This window comes from Peromyscus leucopus, chromosome 22 (genome assembly GCF_004664715.2).
Source record: "Peromyscus leucopus breed LL Stock chromosome 22, UCI_PerLeu_2.1, whole genome shotgun sequence".
Taxonomy (NCBI): Eukaryota; Metazoa; Chordata; class Mammalia; order Rodentia; family Cricetidae; genus Peromyscus; species Peromyscus leucopus.
Window position 1 is genome coordinate 15,126,371 of NC_051081.1, and position 22,838 is coordinate 15,149,208.

Here is a 22,838-nt window from a genome sequence, read left to right on the forward strand (position 1 = left end):
TAGATAAAAGAATATCATGTTATGGAAATTTGTGTACTATGCAAAATGCATATTATGTGTTATATTTGTTATTAGAGTACATTAAGACCTCTTAGAATCCAAGCTTATTGAAAGACCGCCTCAATAGGCAGACATGCTTCACATACAGATAAGAGAGAGAATGGAGCATGATACTTTAGCAGAAGTCAAGTTGTAGACACAAGAAGCTTCCCTCTCTCCCTCCCGCCCTTTTTCCTCTCTCCCTCCCTCCCTTCCTTCCTTCCTTTTTTTCTTTCTTTCTTAGTATCCTTTAAAGCAAGGGATAGCTAACATTAAAACAAACCAAAGGGAATCCTATAATCTCAGAAGTATTTGGATATGCCTTACCCTGCCATTGGTGTCACTTGAAATAAGAAAGAATTGAATTCAAGTCCCAAGTTCCCCATTAGTGGCCATGTATATTAGTAACACACGACTTCATCTGTAAAATGTTGTTAAAAAATAGTTAGTTCCTAATTACAGAGCTAAACTTGGTTGCTGTGGATGCATCCCATAGCGATCCATTGAGAGCACGTGGCCCTGCAGGCACAGCTCTGAGCGTGCACTTCTTGGTTGTGCTGTTGAGCATAGGTAGAAACTTTGCTAAATGGGCTCTTTGTAACTTTGATTGTAATGTAAATTTGCTTTAGGAATTTTGTGTGTGCTTCACATTTCCTTAGCCTCTGTAGAAGGAAGGGGTAATTTTGTGATGCCAGATGATGTCTAGCATGATCTATATTCTGAGACAGGTCACCTGTTTCTTGAATGTTTTAATATTAATAGTAGCAGTTAAAACACACATTTTAGAGGTAGATACACATCAAAATTCTGCTTCTTCAAATAATGAGCAATTAACTTACAGAGCAATGAAGGTGGCCATAGCATCTGCTAAAGTTAATGAGAGGACACAATGGTTATTCAGTAAATGTTTATATTGTGATCTTTACAGGTCAATTACTGAGTTTAGAGCTATATTTAAAAAGATTAATCTGGGAGCCTAAGTGGTAATTGACAATTAGAATTTATTAATATTATCGCCAATATTATTAACAACCAGACCAGAAACCTTTTGCATCAGTAATTTCTCATTTTATTTCTGTATTGGTTTATTAACTGTCTAGTTTATCATTTTCAGCTTTGAAACAATGGATATGAAGCCAGGCAGATTTTTTAAAGAGATGTAAAATTTACATAACATTCCTATCATAATATTTTGGTTACTAGTATGTTTTAGAAAATAGTATGTGGTAGTATTTGTGATAAGAGGCTAAGCCTAAGGATGGCAAGAAGTTTAATACCATTCATAATTCTCTGAAATTCTTAATAAATAGTTTGAGGATTAGAGAGAAAAAAGCATTAATGAATGGTGGATTGTGTTATACATTTACAAGGTGGCTGTTTATTTTATAATGGCAAATAGTAGCCTGTTTTTCTAAAATAAAATTAGGTTATCCACTTGTCATTCACTGTGTTTTATGCATGCTTATTTGGAGAACTTGGTATTGACAATTCTATATTAAACATATTAACCACATACAAACCTTCCCTAGTTGGTGTATTTCAGTGACCTACCTATAGTAACATTAAATATTATATTAATATAATATACCCATTTGCCCCTGAAATGAGTTGAAATAGGTCAGTGCTTGTAGCTGCACATTGGATTGAACTTTAAGATGTTTCAAGCTTAACGGAGAGATAAGAAGTCATTTAAAAATGTGAAGGAAGCATTAAATGTAATTAAAAATTAAATTTGTACCTCTCTCTGAACCCCTTTCAGATCTTTTCTTCTTACAGTGTTTTTGTGTAAAATAAATTGCAATAGCAAAATGTGGAACAGCAAATGGAATTAATTACAGCATCAAATTAAATTATCATTACTTCAAAGGAGTATGTAATGATTTAATTTCGACTAGGAAAGTTTATAAAAAGCTAATGTTACCAAACCAGTTGTATCAAGTTCATATTTGATGTGTCTGGGCTCAAACTTAAATGCTCTGCACATCTCCTACTCATCTGCCATTCAATCAGTCATGGAATTCTGTGAGTCAATCATGGATTATTTTTTGTTGCTTGTTAGCTGGGGTACAAACAGTCCATGTTAAATAACTTTGCTCTTTGGTTGACGTGAAAGCTTGTTCTCTGCTTCAAAGAACTTTGAGGTCTCTCATTGTTGTTCATTTCTTCAGTGCCACTTTTATATTTTCTTGCTCTGAACTGTCATTTTTAAGCAACATCTTGGATTAAATCAGGTCAAATTAAAAATTATATTAAATGCTCAAGCCATGTTCACAAGCTCTGGGAAATGGAGAAGTTGATGGCAATTGGATGGCTGATTTCAAATGATGGTTTTAAAATTTAAAGAATTTGAATTATTTTAATTTATAAATAGAAAAATTTGGAATATACATGAAAGGAAAGAATTAAAAGTATGCAAACTTGCCTCATTTTTAAGGGAGGGATTGAAGGGAAAATGAGTAAATGAAAATAAGACTACATTGGGATTTCTAGAACTGATAAAAAAATAGTTTAGAAAACATAGTAGAAAAATACTCCTAATGTGATCAATACATACTTCAAATATTAGAAACTCTACCTATTAAATTAACTATGCTATTGTATCACAAAAAGTAACTACTTACAATGTTCATCTTTTATATTATGACATTTAAAGTGTACCTGTAAAGGCTTATTTGATATAAAACTGTTGTCTATATTCACTTGATTACTAATTATGGGTCTAGAAGACCCGATCTGCAGTATTCTTTTGAGATATCAGCTTTATTACCTTTAGGAGTAGAGGAGTAAATCTCTTGTTTCCATGCCTATTATAGACATGTTTTATTTAGTCAAAACTCTATGATTGATTTTATTATGATATATTTTATTGGATAGTTTGGAAAATTAAATTATCTTTTTAGGTGATTGCCATTGCTAAAAATTGTTCTTAAAATAATTGTAACTATAAAAAAGAAAAGACAGTAGAGAAAAAGCCAGGATTCCGATGGAGAATATAGAGGAGGTGTTGGTTGTTTACCCAATGACACCTCTCTTCTGGAGGCGTGCAGCACCTGGTGATGCTCTAATCACGAAGGATATGGTGCTTTTGTGTCTGTTCCCAAGGTTCTTGAAGGATGAGAAAGTCTGCCTTGGTCCTAATATAGTCCAAGACTTAGCCTCTGAGGGATTCTGAGCACCTGGGCTAATTTGATACCACTGGAAAGATCTAGTGAGCTTTGTGTCCGTCAGGAATCAAATTTCATAAATAAAAAGATAGGGACTTGACATACTAGAACACTCTCATGACATATGCCCTGTTGCTAACAAATCTTGAAAAGCCCAGAGAGGGAGAAATCATTCTGTGAGTGAAAGATGATAGTTTGACAACGTTGCCTGCAATCCCAGCACTCAGGAGATAAGGAGATGGTGGCCGGGAATTCATGGGCAGTCTCAGCCTCAATGTGAGGTGCTGTCTCAAAACAGTTAAAAAAAAAAGAGCAAGCAAACACATAAACAGTTAAGTAAACAGTAAATAATAAAAAACACTAGTATGAATCCTGATGTGCCTAGATGGGATGTGACTCCATTGGTGGTTTAACTCTGTAACTTCAGTCTGTAACTCTTTACTTTGAGCCTGAAATTTCCTTAATGTGGGATTGTACAGTAGGAAAATACAGTAGTAAGTGGAGTGGATATTTGAAAAATACTTGATATTTTGCTAGGTATATGCTAGGTATATTTTGATGTCTTTTGCATTTTAAAATCTCAACTAGGTTGGATTTGTGATCATTTATTTTATTAAGCAGGTAAGTGTGTAAGTTGAACATGAGTTGACAGCTTATTTTCCTTGCAGTGGTGTTTAATACTTAAAGATTCATGAAACTGAACAAGTGTCCACTGAAGAATTCTGTTACCAGATGAGAGTTAGCCTTATATGGTACTGACTCCTCAATTGCCGTCAGTGTAGACCTTTGCATAGGTATCAGCTGTACACCTGGGGGAAGAGGTGTAGCATGGAAAAGCATTTTCACAGACAGTACAGATTTAATACTTAGATCCACCCTCAATTTCTCAACACCCTCACTACAATACAGAGGAACAGTTATTTTGGATCCCATATAGATGATCATTTATTTTGAGATTGGGAAACACAGAAGGAAAAAGAAAAAAACAGCCATGCATAAGGAGCCACAAGGATGCTGAGAGGGACAAAACCCTGGACCATTTAATGAAAAACAAAGACTAGGGTGTTAGAGCCACAAGGAAGAAAGGCAGAGAGAAAGAGTGCTTGTTCTGGGAAATGACTACTAAGTATGTATTTGTTCTAGCTAAGTATTCTTCTGGAATCCTTTATTATCAATATCCATGAAGCAGTGAGAGGGGTGGCCACAGGGAGCTTCCAGAGGTGGAATCACATGCATTGATCATTTACCCCAAGTTTAGCACATCCATGGACCAGTTGCTTTGAGCCTTATGTATTTCTGGCACACTATTGGACAAGTTCACATTTGTCTCCATTGATTTGAAATTCTCCTGGATGTAAAATTAGATAAAAAAAAAAAAATTGTCTTGTTTGAAGTGACAGTCGTCACTGCCCAGAAGACTATGTTTTGGGACACAGGAATGGAACGCTACTTATCTCTTCCTTGAGTGAAGAAAGAATTTAAAAGACTGTAGGTGAAAAGTTTTTTTCTTGAACTAATTTGTGGAAGGTGTGTGAAAAACTCATCCAGTGATTTCAAACAGTATTTCTAAGGTGCATATTGTATGACGAACTCGTACTGCATCTTGAGATAAAAGGGATCTCTAGAGAAATAAGTTAACAAGACATTCTCCCTCACAAAGAAACTAAACATGATATATTAGCTTTGAAATATCAGCATAGGATGATGAATCATATTTTGACATTGTCGAAGTAAATGACTTTTGGAAAATGCAGTGAGTCCCTGTTGATTCGGAGAGTCTTTTATAGATTACATTTCATAAAGCACACTGATGAATGACGTTTAGGGACAAACAATCAGATGAATGTCAGAACACATACTGTTAAGCTCTATGTCTATATCAACAATTCCCTACTCTTAGATTGGAAGCTTTTAAAAATATGCCCAGCTACCATTTTCCAATTACTTTGTTTATTCAAATAATATATTTTAGCCTTTATGCATAATTCTATAACCTAGTTTTACTTTCTAGACAGACATTTTTTGGCTCACACCTCCCTCTGTTCATGTGTAATTTACATATTTTTATCTATATAAAAAGTCTAGATATTTGTATTTGTATCTGCATTTATGCATCAAAGCATCCATCTTTATACTCACATATTCACCCTCCTTGGGGCCTCTACACATGCTGTTTCCTCTGCCTAGAAAACCTGTGTGTTCATTATTGATTCTTTCTCATCTTTTTAATGCCTCCAAGAGGCTGGCTTAGTCAGTGGATCCTTTTGAAGGCATCCTGCTCTTTTCCTTGGTGACATTTGGCAGGTGCTATATGCTAATATAAGTCTCGTTACATAAAGGAATTGTGTGAGATATAAGTTATTATGGTAGCAACACCATCTGCTTTGCTAACTACATGTTATCTGGAGTTTACAGAATACCAGAGAATATCAAATAGTTCATTTGGAGTTTTTGAATAAATGAATAAGTAAATAAACATTGATAAGTACTAAATTTCATGTGTTAATAGTGGCTCCATAATTTTGTTATTTATAGCAAGAATAACCTTGCTATATACATAAATGAATGTACATTAACTCAAGCCACAACACACATTATAAATTAATTTTAGTCATGGGAAGAGTGGTAGAGTGTTTTTCTGAAATGTGATGTAGCTAAATAATATTTGATAAATATTTCTTGACATTCTCTTAAGGTATTATATTATTTATGAAAATTAAGATAGAGCACACCTATTAGATGCTTTAACCTTGAAAATCCCCGTATTCTCGTCTGAAAGCTCTGCTGTGCCTGAGTTACACATAGAAGCACAGATCTGTTTGTATGATGGCTGTGGGAATTACTACTTTCCACTCTGTGGATAATAGAGCCCTGCAGATGCTGTATGAAGCAGTGTGGGAATGACATTTCTAGGCCCATGTGAATTATTGCTTTTTTCCTAAAAATGCCAAGCAAGTAGTCCTGCAGTAGAATAATGAAGGAAATAATAATAAATAATAATAATAAAGGAAAAGGAAGGTGACCATGTCAGTTGTTCTCTTGGAGTGCATTTCATGTTAGGGCTCTGCTCCAGGCTTGTGATAACCAAGATAGCATCGTGAAGAATACATTCCAAGCCTGCATGAAAAAGTTACCTCGTAAAGAATTCAGTCCACCAAGCCTGCGTGAAAACATTACCTCATTAAGAATGCAGTCCATCAAGCCTGCATGTAAACATTAGCTCCCTATTACATCTTGCTTGTAACTCATGGTTTACAGCAGTGATGTTACCTACAAAGTAACACGTGTAACAATTTGGTCTATGTGATGTATCAGCTGAGGCATTAAAAATAATTCATTAGACTCTTCATCTGTGTTCATGTTTTTTTTTAAGATTTAAAAAAATTCCAAAAGTTAATTTTGGCTTTACCTATAACCTACTCACTATGGGAACATTTCCAATGTAGAGGATTACAGTTACCATCTAAAGATATTTTGTCTATTTGTCTGAGGAACATTGTGCTTTGAGCTATGGAAATGCAGAACATTAGAGTGAGGTATAATTACAGTCGGCGCTCTGTGGAAATGATAGTTCTGGGACACAAGTAAATGAAATCCACAAATAATCCCAAACCTCCTTTATAGGGGAGCTTTTTACCTAGAAATGCCAACATCTTGCAGAATTGATAGAATGGCCTCTCCCTGTCCAGTTCCTGGCAAAGGTTAATAACAAGCTGTGCAATGGCCCAAAGACACAGAAGCAGAAAAACAAAGGGTATGGCTTTAGTCAGCACCTGAAGCACAATGTTCATTGTCTATGGTTCCCTGAATGACCATACAATGTGAGCAACACAAATTTACCATTCAACCAAAGGTTGTTTTAAGAACAACAGTTATTAAAAACAAAACAAAGAAGAAGGAAAAGTAGCAGCAGCCTCAGGCATCCACATGATATGAGCTACTGTTTGGATAATGCTCAAGCTAAGCTCATGTCTTCATCTCATCGAAACTGGTGGACAACCTCAAGTATTACCGATGAGAAATGAAGACTTCTGTGGACACCAAGCTAAGGTCCACTTCCTACCCTGTTCCATTTCTGCTTTGCAGTTATTTGGAGGAGAGAAATTTAATAACCAATATTTTTCACATTTACAGATTCCTTTTATACCTTGTAGTGGCTAGTGTTTCAGTGAACAGAGGTAGCACATTAATGCTCCTGAGGAAATGATTGGTTTCCAAGAGGATACCAGCTTTGTTCTCCAGCTGTGGTGATATCACACAGAGGGGGTGTTTTTCACACCACTGGGAAACACCAGGAAACAATATTGACCTTTGAATTGATTGCCACACTGGAAACCTTCAAAATTGTTCCACAGGCAGAAATAACCCAATACAGGCTTAGAGATACTGGGAAGATCTCAAAATACCAACCCTACTGTTATTAATCTATTCAAGGACACAGTAGTGGGGCATTGAGTCATCTGGCTCTGCACCTAATATTTGAACTGATTTAATTTCATCTAAAGAGAAATCACATGCTAAAAGAGAAGTACTGAAGGACTATATCATCAACAGAGCTCAGGATCTATTTTTTAGTTATGGTGGGTTCTTACCAATAAAGACAAGTTCTTTCATTTCCCACTGATGTGAAGGAAGGCATCATAGGCTATTGATATGTCAATCTAATGGAGTATCTTTTTCCTCTAACCAAAGACACTCTGTATTTAAAGCACAAAATCCCAGAATCCATCTGTTTTATAAACTTTGAAAGTTTCTAATAGTGACCGAAATTCAAATTAGGTATTCTTGGTGTGTGTAAAAAGAAAGAACAAAGCTGAACAGGCAATATCTTTTTTTTTTTTTTTAATATTTCTACTAGCTGCTTTCCTTTGTAGTTAAACTCTTCCTAGAACCAAATTGTCATTAGATCAGAAGGAACAAGAAGGTCACATAGTCAGGCATCTGTGCTCAGTGCAGCCAAAGGCAGAGTAGCAGTTCATTGCACAGTGAACACAATCAGACTTTATTTTCTCTTGAGCTCGGTGGTAAATATTAAATGTCCCGACTTCCTTCAGTCTCTGCTTTTCTGACGATTAGCTTCTTGGTGGTTTGAATGAGAATGGTCCCCATAGTTCATATTTTTGAATGCTTAATCATGAGGGAATGGCATTGTTTGAGAAGGATTAGAAGGCATGGTCTTGTTTGAGGAAGTGTTTTGCTAGCATAGACCACCATGCTTCCTGCCTTGATAATGGACTAAACCTCTGAAACTGTAAGCAACTCCCCAGTTAAAAGCTTTGTTTGTAAGAATTGCCTTGGTCATGATGTCTCTTCACAGCAATAGAATTGTAAATAAGACTTGTTCCTTGTGGGTGTGATAGTTATCTTTACATACGCCATTGTGAAAGCTAATGAGCTGTCTGTCCTCCAGTAAAACTGCAATGCCTACATCAAGTGTTTATTAGGAACTACTGCTAACTGCTCTAAAGCTAAACCCTGTTTTTCAAAAGAATAACCAAAATATTAGTAGTAATGAAAACAATAGGTGTCTTGCAACAATTAAGTGAGCTAAGAATTTCATGCGCATTGTCTCATGAAGAGAAAATGTGAGTATGATAAAGAAAATTCTGGTGCTGCCACTTTGTAAATAAGCTGAGAGCCCTTGGTAGGCATACTTAAGAGGTAGAGTTTTACAGTAGTCTCTGTGTTTACAGCTTATTTAAGTATCATGTATAGAAGAGTCTGGGGAAACTCCAGAGGTGACAGTAATCTGCTAAGTGCTTTGAAAGATGTAGTTACTAAGCTATTGTTTTTACAATCTGAAGCTTTTCTTTTCTTTCCTTTCTTTCTTTTTCTTTTTAAGATTTTAGGAGGAAAAGCAGGGACATAAAACATGGACATGTAAACTTGGGAAAGAGGAATGTTGCTGGTTTGCAACAAAGTTTGATTAGATGCTTTTAGGATCAGGAGATAAGGATATGCCCCCAGGGTGGTAGCCTCTGTCTTGGGGTCAAGTTTTCATGAACTCAGTGGTGGTGCAGCATTCTGGAGAGTAGACATAACAGAGAAGATACACTATCCTCAATGAAAGTCAAATGGGCAAAGAAGTCTCATGCTGTGATTTAACGTGTCTTGCTCGTACATGAGGTCTCTCTGTGCTGCGGAACCCTAGACCTTGTCCACTCTGGCTTCTGTGTTGTGTTGTGCTGCGGGATGCAATTGTTGGCTCCAAGCAGGAAATTTCCTTGTGGTTCAGTCTCTATGCAGACTCTGGTTTTATGTTCTTCCTGGAACATAGACACGACTAATGCCATTCTTTTCTAAGCTACCCCATCAATCTGATGAGAGTCCAGTACCCATCCCGATCAGCTGTGAAACTTGGGGCAGCTTGTTTGAGCTCTTTGAGGAAATACAGTTCAGGCATTCTGTGAGACTCAGGTATGTTGATGTGAGATGCACTGTTATATATGCAGCTCAATATATAGCGTCCAGTAAGCATTCTGAGATATAGGAGGTGGGAAAACGGAGGGAACCTATGTGTGCAGATGTGTTTGCACTGGCTGTTTTATAGCTGTCTCCTGAGTGGACTGTCCACCTGCACAATGGGAGGCTCCTGAGCTCCTTCATACCTGCCCCTCAGTGCACCGTCTTCTTCACACTTTTCAGCTCTTTGGTATGTTTTTAGTATTCGCATCACACTTTATCTTTCCAAGTATAGTGAAGCTTTCCTCAGAAACAAAAGCAAAACAAAAAGTAAGTCAATAAGCCACTGTTTGACTGGTTTGTGTTGTCCTCACACATAGGGTGACTCTCAAACATTCAGTTTTGTGTATTCACATAATGAATAGAGAGATGGTATCCAGCAGTGGAAAAGGCAGGGCAGTGAGAACTTTTTGACATGGTAGTGGGTGTTAGGGGTACAGAGGGACTTGTTAAAATAGTAACTAAAACTGCTTATTGACATTATAAATCATCTAGATTGATAAAAACAGTTTTTACCAGCCAGTAGTAAGTTCCTGACTTGGGAAGATGTTAGGGTCCAATAAGCAAATTTCAGTTCACTTGTTTTGAGGAGCGAGAACAGGTGGCTCTCTGACAGTCCCTGCAGAGTTGTTAAGTCACCAACAGTGACTACAGGCCCCACAAACCGCATTGTGCCATAGGACATTGGCTCCCTGTTGAGGATTCGTCTCTGGAGTTATAAAGCAGAGCATTCTGCCTGATGTGTGATATGTGTCCACGTAGCTATGTATCCTGGGAATCACTAAGCGTTCGGAAGTGAGCACAGTCATCGGGAGCACGTGAACACATTGCCTCATTCTGCCCACAGTCCTGGAGCATGGACCTGTGTCACAGTGCATGGCCGGGGCTCACAGAACATAAACAGGGCTCTCTGTTAAGCTACCTGCTTCTTAGGGCAGGACTCTTTCCTGTTGGTCATTGACAGCAAAGAAGCATGCTAAACAAAAATGTTGAAAACAGGCAATTTTTAATTCTATTAGTTTCTTTCTGGGCATAACTGAGGCAAACACAAAACAAGGTAATGGAATGAAAGCCGTGGTACAGAGTCTTATGCAGAATATCTATGCGCCACATATAAGACCAAATTTTTGTGTGTACATTGTGCCTCATCTGTTTTGTATACAGGTAGATTAGACTATACCTGAATGGGCAACATATCTTATTTGAAGTATGCTCTAGATACTGAAAATATCATTAAATCTCAATCTTGGTTCAAACATTTTCAAGCGAATATAATTTCACAAGGAATTAGATAGTGTGATCCCACTTGCTAGAACCTTCAAGTACCTAACCAGTATCATATTTCATGAGATTTCCTTTTAGCATGGTTTAATATTATAATCCTTATTCAGAAATGAGCTTTCATGAAAAAAAATCAATAATTACCTTTGTCACTATTTATTTAATGAATCCACAGGAAGACTTCATTAAATTATAAATGCCTCATTACTGATGTTCTTAGAATAGATTTTCAAAATTATGGTGTGAGGCAGTTATTCATTCCAAGCAAGATACAATACAGAAAGATCAGTACATGTCCACTGAAATGACTGCTGGTTTTGCTAATGCAATATTCATGAGAATTTGCCAAGACAATCACATTTAATCCCGGAGAATACGGATTTGAAATGAATTCTTTTAAATTGTAATTATCCATTGGCAAGAAAGTTCCTGCAAGTTTTATTTTTTATATAATTGAAATAACTTTCTCTCCTGCCAATATGGACTGGGATTGGAACATATTTACAGCTTTGGAGGAAAGTAAATATTGGATTTACAAAATATTCTTCATAGTAGTATTATATATTTCACTATATTAAATGTTTTTTTTATGGGGAAAGATGACCCTTTGGCTATCATTTATATTTAAATTGCTTTTTTAGGCCTTTGCATACAGTGAGGAGTAGATGGTGAGTTGTGGCAGGATGTTTGGACCAACTATGGTGATGTTCATTTCTACACTAGTTATTCCACAAAGTTTGAGGCAGCATATTGTTAATGCTACTCAGAGTTGAGGCAGCATATTGTCATACCCAAGAACAGATGGACATTGTTTAAAAACCAAAACCTCTCCAAGCATCACTGACCCTGGATGCTTCATATTTATTTATTTAATATGGGCAATTAATCAAACATTGTGAAATCTGGGCATCTCTATACCCTTTTTATGTTGCATGTTGCAGAAGAAAGTTAAGGGTAAATTGAAAGCACTTACTTATCTGTGGATTGGGGACATTGTGTTTATGATTTATTTTGTTGCTTTTTATTACTTGTGTGTAAGTGTGTCACATGCCCCCAAAGGGGGCCAGAACACAGCATTAGATCTCCAGGAGCAGAGTTATAGATGATTATAAACAGCCTGACATGAATACTAGGCACTGAACTTGGACCCTTAGGAAGAGCAGCAAGTGCTTTTATCCTGAGCACAATGCTTTTATCCTGAGCACAATCTCTCCAGTGACTATGCAATTTTTTGAGCTTTAGCGTGAAAATACTTCTATTCACAAAACTTGGCCCTCCTTAATAATTGGAAGTTTGAGGAGAACAAATTATTGTGGTCATCTTCCTAGGGCAACATTGAAAGTTGAGAAGTTTCTTCTTCTGCCCCTTCTGTTAGAAGAAAGACTTTTATACCAGGAAAGAATCTCAAGCAACCATTTATCTCTAGGTTAACAAATATCATCATGCACTTTTTCAAGCTGCATTCTAGGATGGAACTAGCATTTAAACCTGCCCTGAGGGGTTTTAATCCCAATCCCCAGAGAAGGCCGTTCCAGTCCTTTAGTTACTCCTAGATATCACAAAAGTCATCTGTTTACTCTTAGACAACAAAAGTAATTTCAACCGGCTCACTTACAGTGGTTCTTATATGTTCCCTTAAAGCTGCCCAGTGATGTCTACGTGGGCCACACTGAGAGTCCACATGTGCTGGGAGAGTAAAATTGGCTCCTCTTGTTTCTGTGATTCATTTTTCTTCCTTCATGCATCCTCCAGGGATGAGGCAGAAAGAACAGGAAAGGATAAGGAGCAGAAGGGATCTTGCCGAGCTAGGTAGCAACCATGTAGCTGAGGGTATTCCCTTGAGTTCTTGAAGAGTACTGTTTTTTTAAAGAGCTCTTATCCATATCATCCAAAATCCCTCATGTAAGAGGCTGTGAAAACGGCTGAGTATGTGAAGGCAACTTGCCAACAAGCCCAATAATGACTTGAGTTTGATTCTTGGACCCTGCCTGTATAAGTTAAGTTGTCCTCTGACTTCCACATGTGCCCCTAGACATATGAGCATGCATGTGCACTTGAAGACACATTCACCTAATAAATAACTTTTTATTTCTAATTTTTTTGGAATTAAAATATGATTCCATCATGTCCTTCCTTCACTTTTCTCCCTCTAGCCCTCCCCATGCCCGCCCCACCCCACTCCACCACTCTCTCTCTCAAATTCATAGCTTCCTTTTCTTTAATTCTTCTGCATTCCTCAATATAGTAAGTATACCCATTTTGATCTGTTTGGTGTGACTTGTATGTATCTGACTGCAGTGGCTGACCAATGGGTGTCAGATAACTAATTAGGGGCTCATCCCTAGGGAAGACTCTTTCTGCCACTCTTAGCATTAGTGGCCTGTAGTTTTTGTTTATGACTGAGCATCTATGTTCGGTGGTTTTTGCTTTTGTTTAGGTTTTGTTCAGGCATTGAGATATCATGGATGAAGCTTCCCTGTCATTTCTAGAGGATACAACCTAACAGCAGGTTTCGTGATCCTCTGGTTCTTACAGTCTGTCTGCCCTCTTCTACAAGATGCCCTGAGCCTTAAGTGCAGGAGTTGTGTCATAGAGGTATCTACTGGTGCTGGGTACCCCACCATCAGTTCTTCTTTGCATTTTGACCAGTTTTTTTTTGTTGTTGTTGTTGTTTGGTTTGGTTTCCATCTGTTGAAAAGAGAAGTTTCTTTGATGAGAAGAGAGAGCCACAATTATCTGTGGATATAAGGATAAGACCTTAGAATACAGTTGGCTATTAGGCTGCTTTAGCCAGGTAGTGGTATAGGGTTCTCCTTTAAGAGCCATGACCTCACTAGCCCTGGACATTTGGATCGCTTTCTAGTAACATGCACATCACCTGTATGCTGCTATTCCTCCTATCCAGACCCCCCAAGTCATGGTTCCCCCTCTCTTTTCTGATTTCTACTATCATTATTCAGGGTTATATATTCAAATCTGAAGATTTGGAGCTAGGAACTGCAGCTGAGAGAGAACATGTGGCAGTTGTTTTTCTGGATCTGGATTACCTCACTCAGTATGATGTTTCTGGTACCACCTATTTACCTATTGGTGAAATTATTAAGGCCACTCCATGTAGTTAAAAGGGAGGTTTATTTAGTGGCGTAACTTACAAATGAAGGGATAGGTAGGTTGCAGGGTCTAGGAAAGGCGTGGAACAGTCCGGCAGTGTTCTCTGGAGAACTCTGCTCAGTCTACCTCCAGTGTCCAGGGTCCAGGAACCAAGAGAGCCAGCACATCCAGATCTCAGGTCTTCAGGGTCCTCTCTTGGCCTTGCCTTGTAGGCGTGACAGTTACTGAAGCCTCAATGGGGGTTGGAACTTCCAGATCAAAGCTGGAATGGCTACCCACTACATTTACCTATACATTTCATGATTTTGTTTTTCTTTACAGCTGAGTAGTATTCCATTGTGTATATCTGTCACGTTTTCGTTATCCCGGCCTGCTTGAAGGACATTAGGTTCATTTCCTAGCTTTTGTGACTAGAGCAGCTTTGATCACTGCTGAGCAAGTCTCAGGGGAGTCTGTTGAGTCCTTTGGGCATATGCCTAGGAGTGGTGCAGCTGTGTCATATAGTAGATTTTAAATAGCTAGCTTTTTAAAATAAATAAAAGTAAAAGAACTCCTTATCTGAAATTCTGCAGAGGTGGGTAAATGCACCTCCTTCAGACACCCATTTAGTTTTCCTGCCTCAAGCATTGAGCATCCCTAGCTGTGGGTCCATGTACCTTGTCTTGTGTTTCCCTTACCATCCAGTCCCGCCTTTTCAGTGGTCTTGATGAACAGGTTACTACACACTTCCACCCAGGGTCTCTTGCCTCTGATCCACTCATGTGGCCTCTGCCCTAATCAACTCTGGCACACAAATGCCGCCTGGTGCTCGGCTACCTCCATGCTCAGGTGTAACCAAATCCTGGTTTTCTGATTGCCTCAAACAAACTGCAGGAGGTACAAATGAGATACTCCAGGAAAGTCCCTTTCAGCTGCACTCAGAAGGAAAGCATGAGCATCTGCAGGGGATGATGTGGAAATCAATTCTCATGCCACCTCTGTCCTGGAAACCCTGTCCAATCACGAGGCTTCTTTTCTTCTGAACTAAAGTTGGGATATGAGTGAGAATCAGTTCTCAGTGTGCTCTCTCTCTCTCTCTCTCTCTCTCTCTCTCTCTCTCTCTCTCTCTCTCACACACACACACACACACACACACACACACACTCACACACACACACACACTCACACACACACACACACACACACACTTGTCTTGAGAATTTTACAGTTAATTTTGTAACATAAAAAACACTTTTTTGAACTTATATTAATCACCTCAAATGCTCAGCTGAAAGTGAAACAAAAAGAATCAGTCTTCACACGTTAGAACATTCACACATCAGTTGCATATTATGAATTGTAAGATTATTTTAAGCACATAATGCTTGATACATGTCTACTAACTTCAAATAATAATTGAAGGCCCCATTGCATTTCTACAGGGAGGTAAAACTCAGTAGTGAGCCACAGCTGGACTTTCCAACTTGCTTTCTAGAGCTATAATGAGCCAATGCTCCTAAATTCAGCAAGTGTAATAAAAAGTATGGATTCTGGAGACAAAGAGTCTGGGGTTGAATCTCAGTGTTTCTTGCTTAAATGTGTGATCTTAGCTGGCACGTAAGATCTTGCATATGTGTTTAGCCATTAAGAAGAGAAACTCATAGTCAAAGGAGCTAGAATCACTTTAACAGTTGCATTAACTTTTGACATAGAGTTTGCATTCGGACTTATTTTTATTTTCCACTATATTTCTCACTAGCTTTTCAAATATATGTCACGGCAAGGCATTTCAATGTCTGGAATAATTCAGGTGTTGAACAGGAGATATCTAATAAAAATGGGACTTTTATTGAAGGGCTCTGGAAAGATTTTGGTTTTAATCATTTTTATACTAGATATTTTAGTGAGCACTTGTTGTTTCATTATTTTAGCAAAATTCCCATCAGGCCATTTTAATAAATTTCTTAGTGAAGTATTTATGCATACTTAATATACTTAAATAAACAAATATATTTGAGTACAAACGTATACATAACCTTAACACATATAACTCCAGAGGACATCGTAAGAGTTGAGTTTAAGTGATGTGATGTTTTCCGTGATTAACAAATACATGGACATTATCATAAAAGGAATGTGCTGGGAATGCTCTAGGTAGATTGCTCAGGCTCCAGCGGTGATCCTACCACCATGTGCAGATAGGCAGAAGTAATTAGACCCAGTGGGTTTTTAACATATATAAATAAGAAGACATAAATTTGGGTGGAGAGAAATTGGGGAGGGAGAAGTTTGGAGAGGAGTAGTGGAGGAAGGAAGAGTGGGTATCATCAAAGTTCAGTGTATACATGTATGGAATTCTCAAGAAATAAATACAGAATGAAAAATTTATATTAGGTCATGAGCATTTTCAACACATAAAGGTTCAAAAAAAGAAAGAAAAAGAAAAGAAATGTGGCATTTTAACATCAAATTGTTTATTGTTTATCAAGCCAAAAATAAAATAAAAAATTTAAAGATCAGAGTAAATAATAAAAGATCCTTTGTGCACAACAAATACAGGAGGCATGGAGAATTTCAATGTATTTAGGAGGGTTACAAACAACATCTTAGAGATTTTCCTTAAATTAATCTAGTTTTATTTGAGAGTTTGTATATTTTATATATATAAAAGATTGCCTATTATAAGCTGATGGTATCATCTTGCTGCCTAGTTTAATAGTGAGAACCCAGCCAAAGTCCAAAGTTATGTGGTCCAAACCTCAGGCTTCTCATTTGTGATTTAAATTTTCTTCAGGGATGCTTGGCTGTGTGTCCTTTACAACCATCTTTCTCCCATGATGTTTCTCTCCACTGAGGCTTTGTGAAAGGCAAGCCACAGACATGAGCTGAGGGACCCTGACAAGGGCCTGCAGCGCAGGTAGCCTGTGCTACTGATTAAATGAAAATCCACACGCTTTAAAAATCAGGTCAGCTCGTGGTAGGGATGACAGCCGTGCTGTTAGAGAATGCTTCTCAGAGGTCGAGGACAGAGGCACATGTTTCTCTTGGCACGTTAGGTGCTGACATTCTGAAGTTAACAGCCACAACTTTACCCTTAGACTGATTTTTAATACTGCCTTGCATAATTCAGAGAGAGAGAGAGAGAGTTAATTTTAGATAATTATGCTAGCTCGATTTTAGCTAAGATGTAACCTAAAAAAGGAGGGAATCAGATCTTAGTCCCAGCTTGTCTTTACTAAGTTGTGTGTCCTTGAACAAGATATTGCAGCTTTATGTCATAGTTTCATTATCTGCAAGATAAAGGCAATGAGTATGGTTTAAGCTGCTAACATCTGGATGGTCTGATAACTAATGACTAAGAAAATCATTTTAGTGACTGCCTTTTTCTCTGCCCATCCCTGTTACAGAGATATCTTGTATAGTGAGCATCTGTCATTTGGCTCTAAACAGATCTCGTTTCTCTGATTTCACTCATTATTAAAAAGGAGGGTTTCAAGCCTTGTTTTTCTTGTGAAATTGGAAGATTAGATAAAAGGAGAGCATTAGAGTGCATGCCCTAAAGCCGGCAGCTGTGCACCTTCTCAGTGGCGGCCCCCAGGAAAAAGGCAGTTCAACTCCCTTGCAAGTGTGTCTTTCAGAATATCAATTACCCATGAAAGAGATGTCTCAGATTTACCCAAATGTCAAGATCCTGAATCTATTGCTTGTAATTTGTCAGAAATAAAATCCGAGGGAAGCAGCTGTTGTCCAAAGCGTATTCTTGAACAACGCCTGCTATGTAATTTTTTTAAATCAAATGTTGAATAATCAATTGATTTAGTAAGACCTTATCCCCATTCTTCCTAACAGCACCAAGGAAAAATTGGAGTTAAGTTTAATGTTGGGACGGATGACATCGCCATTGAAGAATCCAATGCAATCATTAATGATGGGAAATACCATGTCGTGCGTTTCACGAGGAGTGGTGGTAATGCCACGTTACAGGTGGACAGCTGGCCCGTCATCGAGCGCTACCCTGCAGGTAAGCAAGTGTTTATGGACATGGGAACAATTTTGTGAAAAACGACTGGAAAAGCAAAGCAATGTTTGCGTCCGTTTCTTCAAATTGTGGTTTTTCTGAGAAACCATAAAGTATTTATTAGACTTTAGAGTCATGTCAATGTAATGCTGTCCTAAACTGTTCTTGCTACCATGTACAAATGGCATTTTATAGATGAACTTGAAGCCACACGTTACCATTTGCAAAATCTAGAACATCAGTGCACTAGAAAAATGCACACATGAAAAGGACAATGTGTCAAAGCGTTTTACTGAATCTTTGCATTTGAATAAAGGAAAGGCTTTGTCAAAAGTAACAGATAAAATTTAAATCCAAGGGAAGGAATATTATAACACTCTTTCTGAGAGCAAATAAAGCTGTTCCTTTGACAGTGGCATACAACAGAGACTCATGAAATGTGCAAGAAGAGCAGGAGGCAGGCAGAGATGCAGCCTGGAGTGAGATGACAAGAAATCCACAATTATAAGAAACACTGTACCACAGATCTGCAGCAATGAGTAAAGGGAGTTCATTTCATTTTCATCTAACCATAGTGATTCATGAGGACTCAGAGATGATGGTGTTACTCAGTTGAAGTCTGCAAAATGTTCTTTTTTTATACACCACACAGTTTATCACATAGTATAAATAAGAAAATAAAACCAATTTACATTTTACACAATAAAACTAGTAACAATAATGAGTACAGAAGGAACTCCTCTATTGGAATTATTTGCTTCTTAAATAATTTGATTAATTAATTATTAATTAAATAATTTATTCATTAATCACCAGTTTTCTCTGAACTAACCCAAACTGAAGAGAGGAAGCATTCTTTACACTTTTCTGAGCGTTTGCTAAATTATATCATTCTTTATTTTCACAGTTCAGTTCTAATCTGTTTTGTTTTGCAAATACTTGATTAATTAAATGTAAAAAATAACTTCCTTATGACAGAATGTAAAATCAAGAAAATAAATAGTGGGTCTGGAAGTTATTGTAATATTGACAAGTAGTAAACGTTCAGTGAGGGTTTACCAAGTTGGTATTCTGGAAACCATCGAGAGCACCCTGGTCTACATAGTGAGTTCCAGGATAGCCAAGGCTACATAGCGAGACCATGTCTCAAATGAGGGGGGGGGGCACGGAGGGAGGGAGGGAGGGAGGGAGGGTAGGAGGGAGGGAGGAAGGAAGGAAGGAAGGAAGGAAGGAAGGGAAAGGAAGAAAAACATTAGAAGTATATTCAAAGATCAGAAGCTGATAACGCATAATAATTAAGGAACAAATATTTAGAAATAGTTGTCTATTATTGTCTAATAGTTGATGTAATAGTTACTATCTATTATATCTAGGCATGTACTCTAGGTGCCCTTTTACTAAGGAGAACTTTAATTAATATTAATAAATGAAGAGTGAGCAAAGTTCGTTATTATTGCGAAAGACACATGTAATGGCTGACATATGAAAATATTATAGCACTCATGAAAAAATGCATATATATTATATGTATAAAAACACCTGAGAAACTGCTGTACATGATACAATTCTGAATGTATTATGCACATAAGAACTTAATGTTATAAAGAGCCCAGAGACTTCACCATGTGTCATCTAACAGTGCACTAATCATCCCCTCTGTGTACACTTTAGCATGATGTGATGAGGGGAAAAGACATGAGAAGCTCAAACATCCTTTTCTCTTGGTCCTTTATAAGCAACAAAGCCATAGAGGCTGGATATAAATTTCAAAGTGTGAGTGATCAAGATTAAAGTTTTTAGAACAAAGTGATTTTAAATATGAGTTCAATATCATGGTCTAGTATATATCTTTTATATCAGCTTGTGGTTTGGCTATTTTTTATTTTAAAAATTTAGGGAGGTTATTATTCATTAAAAAGCCACTGGACTAATGCTTTTACCACCAAATCCTATAATCAGAGAAGCAGGAATGGAACCAACAGACTATATTTGCTTTCTTCTAAAGTGCCTGCACTGCAAAATATAAGGGTTGAAATTAGTAATTAAGGATAGCACTTAACCTTCCATTATAGGGCTTTGTGGTAAGTGCTTTTATATGAAGCAATTTATCTGGTAGCGACACTATACCTTTAATGAAAAGCACCTAAAGCATTGAGCAGTGGTATTACCCTGTAATTGTCTGGAAGGCTTTCATAGAGGAACTAATTAGTAGACTAGGTTTTATTCTCTTTTGGAGGAAATGTAATATTCTTACAACCCAACAATTCACATTTAAGAATAAATATTGAAATTTCTGAACATTAAACCCCTTTTCCATTATTTTCTGTGCATGAAAGAAAGTACAGAAATAATATTTTTGCAAACCAGTTAAAGTTGAGAAAATTGTTTCTTATTGTATATCAGTTAAAGCTCTAGAATATAATGCATCATTAATCTCTGATTTGTTCCTAATTACAGTTATGCAGCAAAATATTCTCTCTCATTGAAAACAGACCTCCTCTTAAGTTAATCCACAAAATCTTGCATCATTTTGTTGCCCTCAACTCAAGATTATTCCAATAAACTAGTTACTTTTGAAAATAAAACTTTCATTTGCTACCATAGTATGTGGAAAATACCTTTTATATTGTTATAAAGCTAAAGATTAATTTTTATTTCCATAAATACATCTAGCCTATCTATAAAGGTATAAAGAATATATACTGTATACAAGGAACATATTAGAATCATGCTTTGGCAACAAGACAATTTTTATTTGTTCAAGATAGTATATGCAACAATATGAAGGTTATGTAATATTTAACTAAGAATACACATTCAAAAGCAAAAAACAACACAACAGATTCCAAAAAAGATTATTTTTCAGGGAGTAATGTAAGAAACAGTGAACAAAATTTGGGTCTTTACAAGTATGCACTTATTGGGTGTAATTAGCAGGTAGAGATGTAGAGTGAAAGATATTCATGAACCTGTTAAATAGCTCATTTGTTAGAGAGAAAGGAATAAGAATGAGCGAAAAACAAGCTTGATGAGTATAGAATGCATTGTAAGTACTAGTGAACAATGAAAGAAGAGAGGTTTCCATTTTTCAGTCTCCTCCCCTTCCTTCCCCTCCCTTCTGTTTCCTCTCTCTACCCCATCTATTTCCCTTCCTTCCCTCTTTCTCTTTTCTCCTCTGATAGTTTCTCCTTCTTTTCTTTCCTTTCTCAATTGCTGCCTCTTGCTCTGTCATTTTACTGTTCACATCATTCAGCAACCTAATGTTCCAGTGTTTCACGAGGAGGCAATAGACAGCAATGAACTGGAAATCTGTGGTAAACAATGTTCTTGACTGTTGGATTGGCTGGCCTTAGAGACAAGGATATTGGGCACCTACCATAGTCAAACTGGGGTAGAGTTCAATTGCTATTGGAATTTAAAGAAAGGAGCATCTGAAGGTCTGGAGGGCTGTGACAAAGTCAATCCTTCAGGGACACAAGGACTTGAATGAGAAATAGCTCCAAGGAAGACCTCACGGAGATGATTTGTGTACTTTTTTCTAGCTATCCACTTTGCTCCAAGTCTTATAGGTTTTAGTGAGACATTTAATCCTTGGTTTATTGACTAAGTCTGATAAAAATCTTTCAGGTCATGGGAAAGCCATACATCATTGCCTTTAAATGCAACCCATTTATTTAGATGAATTGGGTACTCATTTTTTAACTCATATCATCATTAATATATTGATTATTTAAGACAGTTCATTATTTAGTGTTAAAAGTTTGATGATGGGTTTTTTGTTGTTTTCTAAGGTTGTGTTTAACCTAGTTTGGGCTGTGTGTGATATAATTAAGAAAGCCTACTTCATTTGCAGTCATAACAGTTAGAAGAGAAAACAAACTTCCAAGCCCTTCTATTCCAGTTTCTTGATTTTTTTGAAACAACCAAATTTGACCTTGAACAGGCTAACTAATTTTCTGTAGGTCACCCCCTAGTTAATAGCTAAGTCTAAGCTTGACTCTTGTGGGTTGACAGACATTCAAATAACAGAGACCATTGGGTGAAGACTGATGTAGCAGTGGCACAGCCATTAAAGCTGGGGGCCTGACTTTTGTGATTGTCCCTAGTGCATATGCACTCCCCAGTCTGCCATTTCTGGTGACACAGATGTAGACAGAGACTCTGAGAATTACACACTAACACGAGGAATGAGAGCAGCTTTCTTCCAAAAGCCACAGGTACTTGCTTAACACTAACTTTTTGAATCAGTAGCATTCATTAGCAGGCACTGATTATTTTTAAGCTTTACTTGAAAAACTTAATTACTGAATTAGGTAAATCATTACAGATAATTAGAATTAGCACATTATAATCTTTAAGGACTTGGAGGAGAAAAAGTCTATCTTAGCAAAAGACTTGTCCCATGTTCTGGTTAATTACATAAATGTGATTAAGTAGTTGTCAACAGATTCTAGAACCTACATTAAACTTCAGTGGGAAAACATTGCCCTTTGTTTGTCAATTTTCACTAAAATATAATTATGGATGTGTTGAGTATTTGTTGTAGTATATCAGTGTTTGGCATAGTTAAGCATCTATGGGTATAAGTTTTCCACACTTCCTCTTAGGTTCTCTGTGAAATCTGAGAACAAGTAGCTAAAACTATACTTTTTTTTTAAATGTTAAATACCTCTCTTCATAGTGTTCAGTTTTGCTAGGACTTTCGGGCTATTCTTGATATGAAAGCATAATAAACATTTTATTAAACAATATATTAAATACACTGCCCTAAAGTTTACCGGCTA

The 22,838-nt window shown here is 37.1% G+C and overlaps 1 protein-coding gene across 35 annotated transcripts in view; it reads left to right on the top strand.

Annotated features, from left to right (window-relative positions):
- Positions 1-22,838, top strand: part of Nrxn1 (neurexin 1) — a 1,067,728-nt gene that overhangs the window by 869,925 nt on the left and 174,965 nt on the right. For all 35 annotated transcript variants that reach the window (XM_037198226.1, XM_037198233.1, XM_028893236.2 and 32 more), the window contains one exon: positions 17,886-18,057. In XM_037198226.1, the coding sequence (XP_037054121.1) occupies positions 17,886-18,057 (172 nt within the window). The remainder of the gene's footprint in view (positions 1-17,885; positions 18,058-22,838) is intronic.